The sequence below is a fragment of the Physeter macrocephalus genome, chromosome 11 (genome assembly GCF_002837175.3).
Source record: "Physeter macrocephalus isolate SW-GA chromosome 11, ASM283717v5, whole genome shotgun sequence".
In the NCBI taxonomy this organism is placed as follows: Eukaryota; Metazoa; Chordata; class Mammalia; order Artiodactyla; family Physeteridae; genus Physeter; species Physeter macrocephalus.
The window spans coordinates 167,578,062-167,594,105 of record NC_041224.1 but is presented as its reverse complement, the minus strand read 5'-3'; the positions used below and the strand labels follow the sequence as shown (position 1 = coordinate 167,594,105).

The 16,044-nt window shown below is 45.1% G+C and overlaps 1 protein-coding gene across 1 annotated transcript in view; it reads left to right on the top strand.

The window, feature by feature from the left end:
• Positions 1-403: 403 nt before the first annotated feature.
• Positions 404-16,044, top strand: part of KCNK10 (potassium two pore domain channel subfamily K member 10) — a 141,199-nt gene continuing 125,558 nt past the window's right edge. Inside the window, exon 1 of the mRNA XM_007105681.2 lies at positions 404-455. Within this exon, the coding sequence (XP_007105743.1) occupies positions 404-455 (52 nt within the window). The remainder of the gene's footprint in view (positions 456-16,044) is intronic.

Sequence of the window (16,044 nt, the reverse complement as noted above, 5' to 3'; positions counted from 1 at the left end):
CTTCAGGGGCTGGAGTGACACTGCGGTGGGCTTCTCCCTCGCGCCGGCCCTCCGGCTGCTCGGCCCCCAACCTGCCGGCCCCGCATTTGGGAAGCAGCTTGGCTCTTTCATCTTCCCGAGCCTCCCTGTCCATCCACCCCTCGCCGGTCTTACTTTTCCTTTTACCCGAGGGGCTGCTGCCCGCCACCCCTCAACCGGTGCAAACACCCAAGCAGTCTCCAGTTCTCTCCTAAGCCAAATCTTTTCCACTTGTCTTTCTCTGGGGTTCCTCCACGACCCAGTCCAAGGCTCCCCCATCCTTGGAAATTGTTTTGTTGGACTGCTGTACCGAGAAGTATAAAGCTTGAGGACTTTATTATTATTTCGATCCTTTTCATTTCCTCCCCTTCTGGGCAACGGAGCAATGAAATTTCCAATCGAGACTCCAAGAAAACAGGTGAACTGGGATCCTAAAGGTTGGTATTTCCTACTTGTGACCGCCCCTGGCCCTGCCTCTGTCTCCGGCGTGTGCGCGCTTCCTTGACTGGAAGCACTCTTGCTCCCGGCAGCCTGTGTCCTGAGGCTGGAAAATTCGCCTGGGAACTGAAGCGCGGGTGGGAGGAGGGAGGAGGGCGGAGGCAGCGTGGGTGCCAAACCCAGATAGTGCCTGTCATTATCCCATAATCAGTGTCCCTCCTGGATTGTTTTAAAATCTGTTTAAAGATACACCAAGCTGGGTGTTTGGCTTGAAATCGCACCCAGTGTCGGTATTTCCTTCTGACTTTGTGTGTGTGTATGTGTGTGTGTGTGTCCTTTGTTTCTGGTGATCTTTGTCTCTGGCAGATGGGTGGGGTGCCTCCCCCTGGACCTGGAGCTGCACCGCCTGGCAGGGTGTCCTCAGTGGGAAAGGTTTCCTGGCAGCAAGTGGGGCTCGGAGCCGCAGCAACAGCCCCTGGAGGTGGCCCTTCTCTAGAGCATGCGGAATAATGAAGCCCACGGGGCCTTCCAAATCTTCGCTCAATCTTATTACCAAACCACGCAGCTAGGTTGGCTCAGATGGGAGTAGAAGGGGGAGGGGGGAGTGGTTTTCAAAAAGGGTGGGGCAGGTAAGGGCTCGGGGAGGGGAGCACGCCCGAGTAGTAGTGTCATTTACAAGCTTTTACGAATGTTGGACAGTGGTCCCTGGGCGCAAAAGGGAGTGATTTAGACAGATTTGTGTGTGCCTAGGGTCGTCCAGGGTGTCTGTAATTAGCATATAGATGTTAAGGCTTCTCGTGAGTGATCACTATGGGAGCAGAACAAGTTGAAACCTCGTGTCCAGTTTTGACAAGAATGCTCTTGCTTTTGTCATGCTTTTGACAAGCATTTCTCTTAGCTCATCTGAAGGTTGAGTTGGGTGAGGCAACGCCGCTGTGCGAATTGAGGTTGAAATTTGTTTATTTGATGTGTATGTATCTGTGTGTGTGTGTGTGTGTGTGTGTTTAGTGTTTTTTTTATGAGTGCATTTCTTCTTTTCTCCAGACTGGAAAAGAGGAAACCCAGTCATTGTTGAATAAATGTCTTAGGAATTGACTGGATACTGAAGACAGAGTGAAGAGACATTGCCTATTCTAACACCAGTGCTGTTAATACAACCAGGGCTGTTAAGTACAACCCAGACCTTCTATTTTGTCTCTAGATCTCTGGAAATATGGAAGTGTGCCTGTTTTTTGTCTGTTTGTTTTCTTTTTTTGGCGGGGAGGAATCCTTGCAAAACATATTTATTGAGTACCTACTACAAACCAAATGCTGTCCCAGGCACAGGAAATACAGTCAGAGTACTACAGACAAAAGCTCCGCCTTCTTGGAGTTTATAGTGAGGGAGACAGACCTAAATCAATCATTGCACAGAAGTGCATAATTACAAGTTTATACATGTTCCATGAAGAAGAGCATCAAGGCTTTAAGAAAGTGTCTGATGGAAGAGACTGACAAGAACCAGGGGAGGCGGATAGTCAGGGAAGATAGTCAGATATTTGTACTGAGACCTGGAGGATATGTAGGGATTAATTGGCTAACGAAGATGGGAACTTGTAGAAGAAGGAACAGCAAGTGCAAAGGCCCTGAGGCAGAGAGAGCATGTATATTTGAGGACCTGAAAGGAAGTTTCCATGGCTGGAGCAGAGAGCCAGAGAGCATGTGTTTTGAGGTGTGGCTGGTGAATCCATAGGGTCTGATCCCAAAGCCTCGTGTTGTTGCAGGTATGGGGGAATTGTGGATTGGGAGGTTGGAGTGTTTCAAGCTGAGGAGCGACATGATCTCAACTAAGTTTCAAAACAAGTGCCATGTGGCTCTTGTGGATGTGAGGGACCAGATACAATAGTAGTGTGGACCATGGTGGTGGCTGTGGAGATGGAGAAATGGATGGAGTAGGGAGCGAGGGAGGGTGCAAAATCTACAGGCTTTGTATGAATAAAGTGTGGAGGGGGAGTAGTTGGAATGATTTGGAAGGCAGCCAGGGCAGGACTAGTCCTGAGGGAAAACTCAGGAGTTCAGCCCAGGACTTGTTGAGTGAGAGATGTCTCTGAGTCATCCAAGAGATGGGTCAAGTGGGCTGTTGTCTAAAATATCAGATCAGTTATTTTCAAGGAGCTCTGATAGGGAGGACTGTGGGGCTGATTTTGTGAAGCTTGCCTTGGCTTTTAAAATACATTTGTATATAATCATCATTCTATCTATTTATGTCACAGTGATAAACACAGATGAATCCCACATTTTACAGCCCAAAACAGTGAAGAAGCATGCAAGTAGTGTCTATAGTCACAACCGATGATGCTAAATATGAAAAGACCCCGATAAAAGTCACAACATTCAATGAGCAATCATTGCGTGCCAGGTGTTTGATGTACGTAATTTCATACAGTGATTCTCACGATACTTATCTGATGGCACAGTGTTATTGTCCCCGTTTGACCCTTGATTGCCATCAGGACACCACTGAGCTGCCTTTTAGTAGTGTGCTCTGACTTGAGGCACAATTGTTCCTGGAGGTGTGGGTGACAGTAGTCTTTCCTAACCAGGGGGTGGAGGCAGGAAGAGAGTGGGGAATGAGGGTACCATATCTCACACCAGCATAGAACTAGGTGCACATATATTAATGAATTAATTAAATTATTTATTATTAATTATTATTTAACCAGAAGATTAATTTGATGTTCTTTATTTAATCATAGACAGAAGAGATGATCCTAATTTTAGAGGTCAGGGAATTGAGGAACAGAGAGGTTGAGTAACTTATCCGAGGCCACACAGCTAGTGGGTGGTGGGGTCAGACTAAAATATGGGCCCTTAAACACTCTTCCCATCTGTTCCTTATGTTATTGCATCTCTGGCTCCTGCCTGGTGAGGTTCTCAGAGCTCAGGGACTGGAGAAGCTTCTTTCAAGGAGGAAGAGCATAAGAGAGAGTAGGAGGAGGGGGAGGGGGAAGAGGAAGAGAAGGGTGAGGCAGTGAATCAACCTTTCTCACTCATTCCTTTCTCCATTAACCCGTCTAACCAAATATTATCTCTGCATCTACCTCTGGGGGGCGGGTAGTCACTGGCTACTGGACAGACATTGGGTCTGTTCTTTGGAAGTTTGGGTTTACATAGACCAAATGTGTTTAGCAAGGGAAAGATGAAGGAGACCCTAGCATTATAATAGAAAAGAGGAGGGACAGTTCCTTAGAATTCTGGAGTGAACAGACTTGCACCTTCAGGTGGCTGTGCTCGCCGATTTTGGAAGGAAGTTGTAATTATGATGTTTTGCTTACAGCCCTATTACCTGACAATTTAATAGCACAAAATGAAGGTGGTTTGAGAACAGAGTGGTTTTGATTGCACTTGGGTGAATTAAGCAAAGCACTGTTAAGAGGTTTGGGTGCAAAAATAAGACCTAAGTGTAAAATGATTTTTCTCTGGTGAGCTATGGCCTTCCTCCATATTTGTAAAGCTAAGCCTTTAACACACAGTGACTGTGGAGGACCTACACAAAAGTAGGTTGGCATTAAGTATTGGCTTTCATAGCAGAATTTATATGCATTTTAAATCACTGGGATCACTTGTTGATGATCTTCTGCTGAAAATTGGGATTGGCTATCTGCTTTGATGTATGTTAAAAGCTTTTAAAAACCAGTAAGATCAGCAAACAATATCCCTACAGCTTGAGGCAAGCAGATCATTATAGTGTAAAAAACTCAACTTTGGGGCAAAAGAATTAGTTTCTAAAACAAGCTGTAGCAATAATTAGCTGTGTGACTTTGGGCTGCTCACTTAGCCTCTCTGGGCTTAACCTTCCTCCCATGTGCAAGGAGGCCATTAACATGGCCTCTTTGATCCTATCTCTTCAGCATCCCCCTTGAGCTGACCTCTGGACCATTTGGCTTCCTTTTGCTCCTCAAATAGATCAGACGTGTTCCTGTCTCAGGGCCTTTGCACTTGCACTTTCCATTGCTTATAAATGTATGTTAGCGTGGCTGGCTCTTTTCCATCCTTTAAATCTCAGTTCAAATATCACCTTGTTAGCAAGGGCTTCCCTGTCCCATCTGAAGGCCTCACCTCTCCTTCCCCAGCCCTATCGCTTTCTCTTACGTCTCCTGTTCAGCTGTCTTCCTGGTACTTGTCATGATCTGAAACCATCTTACTTGCTCATGTGTCACCTTTGATGCCAGCCTCCCTTGCTAGCGCATGAGTCCAACAAGCAAGAATGTTCCCTGTCCTGTTCACTGTCTTAATCCCAGGCCCTGGCAAGTGCCTGGCACGTAGTGGATGCTCAATAACCTTTTGCTGAATGTACGTAGGATGGATCAGAGAGGATCTCTAAGGCTTCGAGCATGACGGAAATTCCAGCACTCTTTTAAGCTACAAATGGCAAAGGACAAATAAGAATAGGATAATAATATCCCTAATTAATGGGGTGTTGGAAAGGACACTGATATTCCCACTTCCTTGCAAGCTCCCAGCTCTCCAGAGCCTCAAGCAGACTGTTTTCCTTCTGTTTGCCTTCTCACCAGGAGTGGAGGTGAGGTGGGGGCAGGTGGGTGGGCAGATGTAGGCTGACAAAGGTACGGTTGGTGTCTAATTGATAATTTGGTGCATGTTGGTCACTGGTGTGCAGCTCATTTTAGGTAGTTAAATCCACTTAAGAAAGAAGCAAAGCCTTAGAGCTGGAGCTGGATTTTTTTTTTTAAAGCTGCATTTTTAGTGCATAGTTGAGTGCAAAATTCCAGAGAGGCCTGTATCTTATGTGTGTATCACCTTTCAGTTTACAGAACGCTTTTTTTTTTTTTTGCGTTACGCGGGCCTCTCACGGTTGTGGCCTCTCCCGTTGCGGAGCACAGGCTCCGGACGCGCAGGCTCAGCGGCCATGGCTCACGGGCCCAGCCGCTCCGCGGCATGTGGGATCTTCCCGGACCGGGGCACGAACCCGCGTCCCCTGCATTGGCAGGCGGACTCTCAACCACAGCGCCACCAGGGAAGCCTGAGTGCTATCTTTATTAATGTGTTTCCAAACACACATTTGTATAGCTTAGATTTTCTGGAAAGAAAATAATCTTTTGATTTAATATCCAACTTTCAGGAGATCAGCTTTCCAAATGGGATTAATAATGTGCCAAAATCACCACAATTATCCTAGAAAGTAAAGAGGAAAGATGTTCCAAAGACTGTCTGGGCCAAGATTTGGCTCAGGTTCTTTTCCAGCAGTGTCCAAGGGAGTTTCATCATCCTTTTGCCAATCCCAGTGATCACTGGGTGGAATTGAAACTGGGTAGGTCGACTTTGCTATTCCACCCCATTTCTGAAACATCTATACTTTGGCTCTCTGTGAGTCTGCCCAGGCTTTCATAACAAAATATCACAGACGGAGTGGCTGAAACAACAGAAGTTTATTTTCGCACAGTTTTGAAGACTAGGAGTCCAAGACCATGGTATTAGCAAGGTTGGTGTCTGGTGAGAGCTCTCTTCTTGGGTTGCAAATGGCCACCTTCTTGCCTCACATGATGGAGAGAGTGTACTCTGATGTTTCTTCCTCTTCTTAAAGGGCACCAGCCCTATTGAATGGGAACCCCACCATTATGACCTCATTTAATGTTAATTACCTCCTAAAGGCCCTATCTCTACTTCACTTATGTTTGGGGTTTAGGTTTCAACATATGAATTTTTGGGGGGTGGGTGTGTGGGACACAATTCAGTCCATAGCAGGCTCTATATGAGCATCATCTTAAATCAGAGGCATTAAAAAAACACAATCCACATCTTGCCCCAAATTGGGACATTTCACCACAACCGAGATATGGTGTTTAATGTAGGCACAGTGCTAGGGGCCCACTTCTGGTAAGAAAAAGTAAAATGTACCTTATTTGAGGTAGTGGATTCATTTTACTTTTAGTCCGTGGGGAATTAGAGAGTTTAGTGAAGGAATAGAAGGAAGCCATTTTACTGAAAGCCAATTCGGAAGTTTCAGTTTGGACAGCTCCCTTGGCTGAAGCAGCAAAGTGAATAAAAGTGACCATCTTTTGCTGTACTCAGGTTCTGTTACGAAGGGCACTTACTGCTTGAGCCAGCAAGGGTTAGAGTTGGTTAGGGGCTCAGCTCTGCATGACTTGGTTATGTAATCTACCTCAACGTGGCACCAGCACCGTGTTGGTTACACCCACCTGGCAGGTTTCTCACAGAAGTCAAAGGGCTTTTGACCACTTTTGGGCTCTGGTCCTAATGGTCCTCTCAGCAGAGACTTTACTGTATCAGGGCTCATTAATTACTGTTATCCAGAGTAATGAGAGAAAATGGAGAAACAAAAACCTCATATTTACTTCCTAGAACATTGATTTGTGGTTTGCAGACACAGTGTGAGATTTTTTTTCTCCCTTGTAAGTGTCTGGGACTGAGTACTATGAATTGAAAATGAAAGCTGACATTCTCATCTTCCTTGTAGGGTTGGACTGGGGGTTGAGGGCCAGAACCATTGGCGTGGGAGGGGGTGGTCACAGGGGAGCTGTGTTCTCTTTTTCCTCTATTCCCAGAGCTAGGGAGGCAGATAGGGGTGGGCAGAAGAGGTTGTGTGGAGGGGTAGGTAGCAGGATTTCAGGGGATTCCAGTTTCTGTGCTACCAATAACTTTACTTTCTTTTTCCCTAGAGGGAACTTTGAAGCAAAGCGGAACGGTGGCAAAGTATAGGATTTGTAGAGTGAACCGCTGCCATACATAAATCATGTGATCACAGGGAACTCCCTTATATCTCCCTCCCTTCTGTTTTTCCTTCCTTCCTTTATTCTCCCCCTTCCACCCTCCCTCCGCCCCTGATTTCTACAGAGTTCTGATTTCAAATGTTATCTCTTATGCAAAGGATTCTAATTTTTTTCATTCAGCTACCCAATGTAGGGGCAAAGGTAGTGTTTTTCAGTTTAAAAAGAGATACTTGAAGAGTCAATGCAGGTTTGCGCAAGAGACAGAGAGTCTGAAAGTCATGGTGACCTTTGCAGAATGGGCTAAAATGCTGATATTTGTAATTCTGACATACAAACTAGCAACAATTTTACTACCAAGAAATGAGTTTCTAATGTGTAAACAGCCCTGTGGGTCCCCCAGATAACACATTAAATATTTTAGGATAAAGATAAATAGTGAAACTTACCAAATTTAATGGGATATGAACCTGACAGGTTAAATAGAGATGCTCAGTATCATGTGATACTGGGCAATTGAACATTCAGTCCACCAGTTGAGAATATTGCTTTAGGCCAAAGGCATTCATTTCTCATGGTGCAATTTGAGGCTATATGGGAAGCAGTTTAGTAGAGTGGGTTCAGCATATACCTCCTTAAAATAACTTGACAGGCATAAATGCATGTTATATTCATTGAACCTAGCCTCTGGGCTAGATGCCACCCTCTGTACATTACAGGAGCTTAGGGTGGGAGGATCTAGGTGCTAGTTCCAGCTCTTCCACTCTTATGGAAAAGGAGAGAGTTGGGACATTGCTTGATAAGGCCCCTTCATGCCCTGATAGTCTTAGATCTCCTGGGTCCCAATTTGAGCTCCATCACTGATTAGTGGCTGATTTGGGCAAGTTGCTTCATTTCTCTGTGACTTGGTCTCCTCATCTGTAAGGTGGAGATGATGACAGCCTGTACTTCCTTGATTTGTTATGTAGATTAAATGAAGTGATATATACAAAGCTCTCAGAAGAGTGCTAGATTGTCATAAGAGCCCCCTGAGTGGTACCTGCATTATGTTATTATCACGGTTGAAGGGGCCCCTGTTCTGTAGAAGTCAGGGAAGGCTCTAGCTCCTAAATGCTTCAGAAGCATCTGGTTCACTCTCCAGATCATTTGGGAGAGTGGCCTATTCCACAGAGCACCCCCCTTCCTGGCACTCTTTTAGACTCCCCATATTCTTATTCCAGGTTTAAAAAACCTAGACTGTTTTAATCAAACCAGAGAAAAAAAACAGAGAAAAAAACATGGTTTAGAATCATAATACTCAACCTGAGTTACTGTTCCACCAATTCTATTAGCTGTGTGAACCTGGGCAAGTCACTTAAGCTTTTGGAGCCTTAGTTTTCTCCTGCGTAAAATAAAGAGCACAGTAACACCTGCTTCACATTTGCTGAGATGATCGAATGAGAGAATAAATGTGAAAAAGCTTTGTAAACTGTTAAGTTCTCGACCAACATTTCCCAAGGTGTGTTCCATGAGATACAAACTAGTCTTACCAGATGCTGTGTGAAAGAAAATGTTTTCATGGCCATGTCAGATTGCAGAATGATGCACGCTCATTCCCTCCTGGAGAGTTGATACTGCTGTGTAACAAATGACCCCAACATTTAGTGGCTTAAACCAATGATCAGGGTTGATTATCTCACAGTTTCTGTGGATCAGGAAATCAGGAATGGCATAGCTGTGTCATCCGGCTGGGAGTCACTCAGTGGTTATGGTCAGATGTTGGCTGGGGCTGCTGTCATCTGAGAGCTTAACTGGGGCTACGGGATCTGCTCCTGAGAAGGCTTCCTCTGTGACTTGCAAATTGCAGCTGGTTGTTGGGGAGAGACCTCATTTCCTGCCAATGTGAGTCTCTCCACGGGCTGCTTGAGTGTCCTCACGACATGGCTGGCTTCCTCCAGAGTAAGTGCTTCTAGAGAGAACAACGTGGAATTGAATGCCTTTTATAACGTAACCTCAGAAATCACACATTGTTACTACCACCACGTGCTTTGTTTTTTCATCCAGTTTTACTGAGGTATAATTGACATAAAACATTGTATTAGTTTTCAGTGTAAAACATAATGATTTGATATCTTTATCTGTTATGAAATGATTACCACAGTAAGTTTAGTCAACATCCATCACTTCACATAGTTACAGTTTTCTTATGATGAGAACTTTTAAGGTCTACTCTTTCAGCAACTTTCCCATATATAATAGAGGATTGTTAACTACAGTCACCATGCTGTACATTACATCCCTGGGACTTATTTATCTTATAGCTGGACGTTTGTACCTTTTGAGCCCCTTCACTCGTTTTGCCCACTCCCCACCCCTTGCCTTTGGTAATCACCAGCCTCTTCTCTCTTTTTATGAGTTGGGTTTTTTTTAGATTCCATATATAAGTGAGATCACGCCGTATTTGTCTTTCTCTGTTTGACTTATTTCTCTTAGCATAATGTCCTCAAGGTCCATCTGTGTTGTCACAAATGGATTTGCTATCTCATTCTTTTCACTAGATGCAAGTCACTACATTTAGTCTGCACTTGGGGAGGAGGGGTGATTAAGCTCACTTTGGAAGGAGGGAGTGTCAAAGAATTTGAGGAAATATTTAAAAATCACCCCAAGCATTTCCCCTTATTTCTTATTGAATATGTACTAAGTGCCAGGCACTGTGCAAAGTACTTTAGAGTCATAATCTCATGTAGTCCTCTTTATAGTCCAAAGAAACAGGTGAAATGATTATCCCTGCTTTTCTGAATGATGAGGCTGAGGCCTGCAGAGCTTAAGCAACTTGCCCAGAGTTACCTTGTAGCTCTATGACTTGATGCCGGAGGTGTGTTAACGCTGGAGCTCTCACCTGTACCTTCTACACCTCCCCCTGAGAATCCTGCAGTGCAGAAACCAGGCTGATTTTGTTTAACCCTGCATTTCCCACTTACCCACAGAAGCAGGAGTCACTGAATTCCATTTACCCCTCTTATCACCCATTGCTCCGAACGGTATTTTAGAAAGACAGCAAGTATGATGATGATTTATATAAAATAAGAATATATGGTCTTATAGTAGATCACAATATACCAACCAGTCCAAGCAGATTTTTCAAATACAAAAAGCATCTATTCAGCCTCTTTTGGGTGGGCACCATTCTACACGTGGATCTGTAAAATAGTCACCAAAAAATGACTGCATGATATACCCAATTTCTTTTCACTGTGATACCAGAGGTTGAGTGAGACAGCTCAGGGACCCACCTCGTTTGCAGATTGCCCTTCTTTGACAGCTCTCTTCCTTTACACGTCCAGGGACTGAAAACCCAATCTCCTTGGATAAAGCCAGAAGAACAGAACATCCCTCAGGCTGGGCAGTAGAAATGTCAGGGAATGGGCGTCTGGTGTGTTTCTGCAGCAGACCTTATGTGTGTATGTGTGAGGGAGCACAATAAAATATTCACCAAAAAATGGCCACATGATATACCCAGTTTCTTTTCACTGTGAAACCATAACGTAGCCAAGACGGCAGGGATGGTGTGCCTGGGGTGATGGGCCCAGCACACGGGGAGAAGCCACTCTCTGTTATATTTGGAGTAAACATACTTTTTATTTTAACCACCTTGTTGCTTTTTCTGCACGTTCTTGAAGAGAAGATGATTTCCAGGAAGCCGAATGCATTTGATGTCTTTGAGGTTCCCACAGTTCCAAACATTGCACGCCTGGATTATTCCGGAGGCGACTTTATAGTCTAAGGAAAGTTCTGAAGCTTCTGTGTCCTGGGTGGAGGAGAGTGAACACAGTGTCTTTTGAGTGCCACCATGGGCTTTGTTGAATATGTTACTTCTCCCACAGAATGGCAAAGAGAGGCCCTAGGACAGGGTGAGGGTGGGTTGAATGAGGCTGCCTGAGAGCCCTGTCACATTCCAGAGCCAACTCTCATGGCGTCTGTAACCATAGCAACCACGGGCTGAAAATTCTCAGGATGCAGATATGCCATTGTATCCACCTTCTGGTTCCCTTGCTTTCCCCTCTATTCCTTCATCCAGGCACTACCCTCACCCTCACCCCTGAACAGTGACTGATGTTCAGGGTGATTCTACACTGGTGATTTTAACTTCTGACTGATTCTTCATTTCCTGAGCCCCCATTTTCAATTCCTGGACCTACAGCTGATTCATTGTGACCCAGACTAAGCCTCATGCACATCATTTCCTCAGCGTTTCCATTTTTACTATGAAAAATTAGGCATAGTTATGTAGTGAATGTACTCTAGATTTAATTGTAGTCATGCATAATGATAGTGGCTCGTGACACTCATTGTTTTGAATAACACTCCTGCACTTACTGCATGGTTTAGATCTTAAATTTTGGGGGATATGTTATAAAAGAACAGAGAAAGCCAGTGAGGCACAGTAGATAGACCACTGGTCTCTGGCCAGAAAACCTGGATTCTGGTCCTGGTTAGAGTGTGAGGTGTGTCCTTGTAGCATGAGGATGGGGAGGTGGGTGGCTGCCAGATTATGCAGGGGATAGTAGGTCCTATGAAGGAGCTTTTTTTTTTTTTTCTGAGAATAATGGGAAGGTACTGAATAGTTTAAAGTAGTAGGGATGACACAATCAGATTTGTATTTTTAAAGATTATTTAAACCACTTATAAATGATTATAATTTGTAATCGAATGATTGATTCAGCAAATGTTTATGGAGCATACTTACTATGTGCCAGGCATGGTGCTGGGTGTGGGACTTACGTGGGGGATTCCTTGTCTTGTAGGAATCATAGGAATTTTTGAGAAACATTTGGGGAGGAAGAGAAGCTTTCCTTGGCCTCTTTGGTTTATGACAACCAATTCTAAATTTCTGGTTGCAAATGGGAAGTGTATCTTTTTCTTTTTCTTTTTCTTTTTGCAGGGGGAGGTGTATCTTAAAGCAATGGCTGCCTCATCTTCAGTCTCTGTTAATTAATATAATCTTTTCCTTGGCTTTGTTACAATGGCTTTTGATTCTGTGATAATTTCTATATTTGGAGTCAGTGAATCAATAAACCAAAAACTATGGCGCATTCAATATTTTGTACTTCAAACACCTTTCGGAAGCATTCAGCTATCAGTTTAGCATAATGGACCTAATTAAAATTGCCAGCATCTCCTCCATACCCGCTGTCACTTTGTTCCTGGAGTGTCGGGAGGCATTGTGGCATTAGGGTATTTCTCCTTTGACTATAATGGGACCCCCTGCTTGTCAAGTCCTTGTGGCCTCAGCTTGGAAGGCCTCCCCAAAGCCTGAATTAATGAGAAGCTATGAAGTGCTGGTCCCTTTCTCTGGCAGGGTGAGAACACAGCTTCGATAGGAGCATGAATGCCTGCTTATAGGCAATAATCTTCGTATTCAGACTCAGTTCTAAAGAGAAGTGGAGCCAGCGGCACAGAGGGTGGGATTAGAGGAGGCCTCTAAGTCCCTGTCTACAAGCTGACCCGCAGCACTCCTTCCCGTGACCATCGGATTGCCTAAAACCTATGCGTTACTCTGTTCATCGGCAACCTTTCGTTCATCCTTGGGGTTATTCCCTAAGCGTTTTGAGTCAGTGACAGCGGAAATGGGGCTAGACACAGAAAGATGAAAAAGATCTGAGGCTTTATGCCCAGGAAAGTTGCAGTCTAGCCACTGAGACAGGTGCAAGTCAATATGGATTAAAACATCACCTCCAGAACACATCTTTTTTTTCTTTTTTTAACTTTTTATTTTATGTTGGAGTATAGCCGATTAACAACACTGTGATAGTTTCAGGTGCACAGCAAAGTGACTCAGCCATACATGCACATGTAACCATTTGCCCCCAGACTCCCCAGAACACATCTTTTAAAAATGCAAATATATCTTCTCCAGATAATTTACAGACTCTCAATTACCCATTGGTACAGCCAAGTGAATCAAGTTTCTGTGAGAGACGTGAGCTGAGAGGGAATGGAACACAGAACGGAACGTATTGATGGTGTTGGCGTAAAGTGGGGAAGGGAAAAGTCAGGATCGTTGAACACAGACTTTGGGAGGAGTCGTGCAGGGAGCAGACTGGACGCGGGTAGAGTTGTGTGATGGGGGCAGGTTGGATGGAGGTGCCGCAGGTCCAAGCAGGGGACAGAACGTGCGGTGATGAGAGGGGAAGTCACTGAAGGCCAACTGTGACTGTGTAAAAGCCCAGTTCACATTAAACTCACTTCAGAAATCGGAGAGGACTTTTGAGACGTCTAAACTCTCTGCGGCTTCTCAAAGGAAAACGCTGAAGTCTAGAGAAGTCAAGTGACTTGCCCAGACAGCGAAGAGGGAACAAAGCACGTGTTTGCATCCTTATCTAACCTCCACGAGCAATACTGCCTCTCACAGTAATGCCAACAGGGGAGGGGCCTTTGTCTCTCTTCTCCCTTTGGAAAGAAGAATTGATGAAGAGCTATGGCTCTACTGATCCTGGAACATATTGGTTCTGAGATTCCAAACTAAATCTTCCGTAAGTCTGGAACAAGTATGGACATGGGTGTCTATTCAGCCTCTTGGAGAAGATGTTCATTCATTTATTCAGTGAATATTTACTGAGTGCCTTCCTTGTGCCTGCCACTATTCCAGGCCTGGAGGTAAGAGATGAACAACACAGAGTCCCTGCCCTCCTGAAGCTTACCACCTGGCCAGCGCTCTCAGCCTTTCTTACAGCCACTCAGATCGATTTCCTGCCCATTTCAGAAATCTCTCTTAGGCACACATTTGACAAATAAAGGGGCTTAAAAAATTTTATAGTAAGGGTGAAAACGAGGCCATTCTGATGTTACATTGCTCTTTGAAAAAATGTCTAGTTTGTTAATTTTGCAGAGAATGAGTGTTGATCTTGCAGAAGGCAGCAACATTCTGTTAGAAAATGCAGTGATTTCAAAGAAGGCCTAGTTTATATTGAAATTTTATTAAGAACCTTTGTTAATTAGGACTGTGTGGCTTGTGTGTCTATCACTGGGACGGAAGGTTGAGTCTCCCTCATGATGATGACATGTAAATTAATCTCAGAGGAATTGGAAGAGACTGAGATGTTCGGTACTTAAATACTCTCACTCTCTCTGGCAGATGGGAACTTTTTGCTACACGTGATTTCCAAAGTATCTAAATATATACGTCTTCTGAATAGGGGGAAATTGGGGCTCCAGTTGGTTTGTTATGAGTCTGGAAGTCTCTTTGCTACATCTGGGATGCTGGGGCAGACTGAGGCCAACAGAGTCAAGGATGCCAGCCTGGGTCATGAGGCCTTAAGGAGACAGCATCTGGTTGGACTGCCCGGGGTGTCCACTATAAATCCAGCGGGCTGTGGGAGCCTTACGTGGAGTTTCAGGCAGGCTTGGGGTGAAGCGGCACCACCGCTGCCAGGATTCTCAGCCGAGTGGCTGGGAGAGACCTGTAGGAGCCATCCTGCTGGCAGCTAACAGAGTTCTCTGATCTATTTTAAACCAATTCTAGCGCTCGAGAGAGCCCTGCCTGTGATGCCTGGTGATGGGAGTGATGGCCACGTGCTGCTGGAGGGGAGGGGTGTGTGATGAGAAGGTGTGCAAGAGCTCAGATCTGACCCCCAGCTCCGGCACTCCCACGCTGCTGGTCTTACCTCTCTCTGCCTGTTTTTCCACCGGAGAACCAGAAGTGATCACAGCACCCATCCCTTCGATGCTGTGAAACTTAAATGAGACAATGGGCACAAAGGACAGAGCATAGTGCCAGGCACAAGGAGGCACCTAACAAATGATGGTGATGATGTGACTGGCAGCACCCATTTACTGAGGGTCTGCATCAGGTGCAGTGCTCAGGGCGTAACACACGAGACATAACATTCTTCACAGCAACCTGAGTCACTTTGCTTGTTCTTCCAGTTAAAATCCTAATGTTCAGCCACATGACCTAGGTGCTCAGGTCTTCCAAAGGACCTGCACAGAGTGAGGGCTCCAGATCTGTTTTTTTTTAAACAGCTTTATTAAGATATAATTTACATAACATAAAAATTACCCATCTAAAATGTACAATTCAGTGGTTTTTACTCTATTCATGGAGTTGTGCATCTATTACCACTGTATGATGTTAGCAGATTTTCTAAATCACTCCAAAAAGAAACCTCATCCCCATTAGCTGTCAACCCCTAATTTCCCTCATTCTCTCCCAGTCCCAGGCAACCGCTAATCTCCTTTCCGTCTCCACGTATATGTCTGTCCTGGACATTTCATATGAATGGAATTGTATAGCATATGGCTTTTTGTGACTGGCTTCTTTCACTTCGTGTAATTTTTTCATTCATGTCGTAGCATCCATGTCTATTTTTGAATGAATGTCAGACATCTGAGACATGTGGTATTAGGTCCATTTTGAAGATGAAGAAACCAAAGTTGCTAATGGCCACCCAAGTTGAAAGTGCTTGAGCTGGGGTTTGCACCCAGGTCTGTGTTGGATCCAAGGCCCTTCTCTTGTCATTCACTTTCTGGCCTCTGATTGGGCTTCTGCATCACGCTGTGCACCATCTCCAGGGAGAAGAGTGTGGGTGCCCCAGGCCTGGCCCCTCCTCATTGCTGTGGTTGCGGGAGTCCCTCCTCCCTGGACTCTGATATTCTCCATCCACCTGATGGACGGAGGAGGATATGGTTTTGTGGCTGGATACCTACAGGGTGACTTCCAGGACTTGTGTTGGCCAGTCTAGTTCTTTTTTTTTTTTTCTCGGTACGCGGGCCTCTCACTGTTGTGGCCTCTCCCGTTGCGGAGCACAGGCTCCGGACACGCAGGCTCAGCGGCCATGGCTCACGGGCCCAGCCGCTCCGCGGCTTGTGGGATCTTCCCGGACCG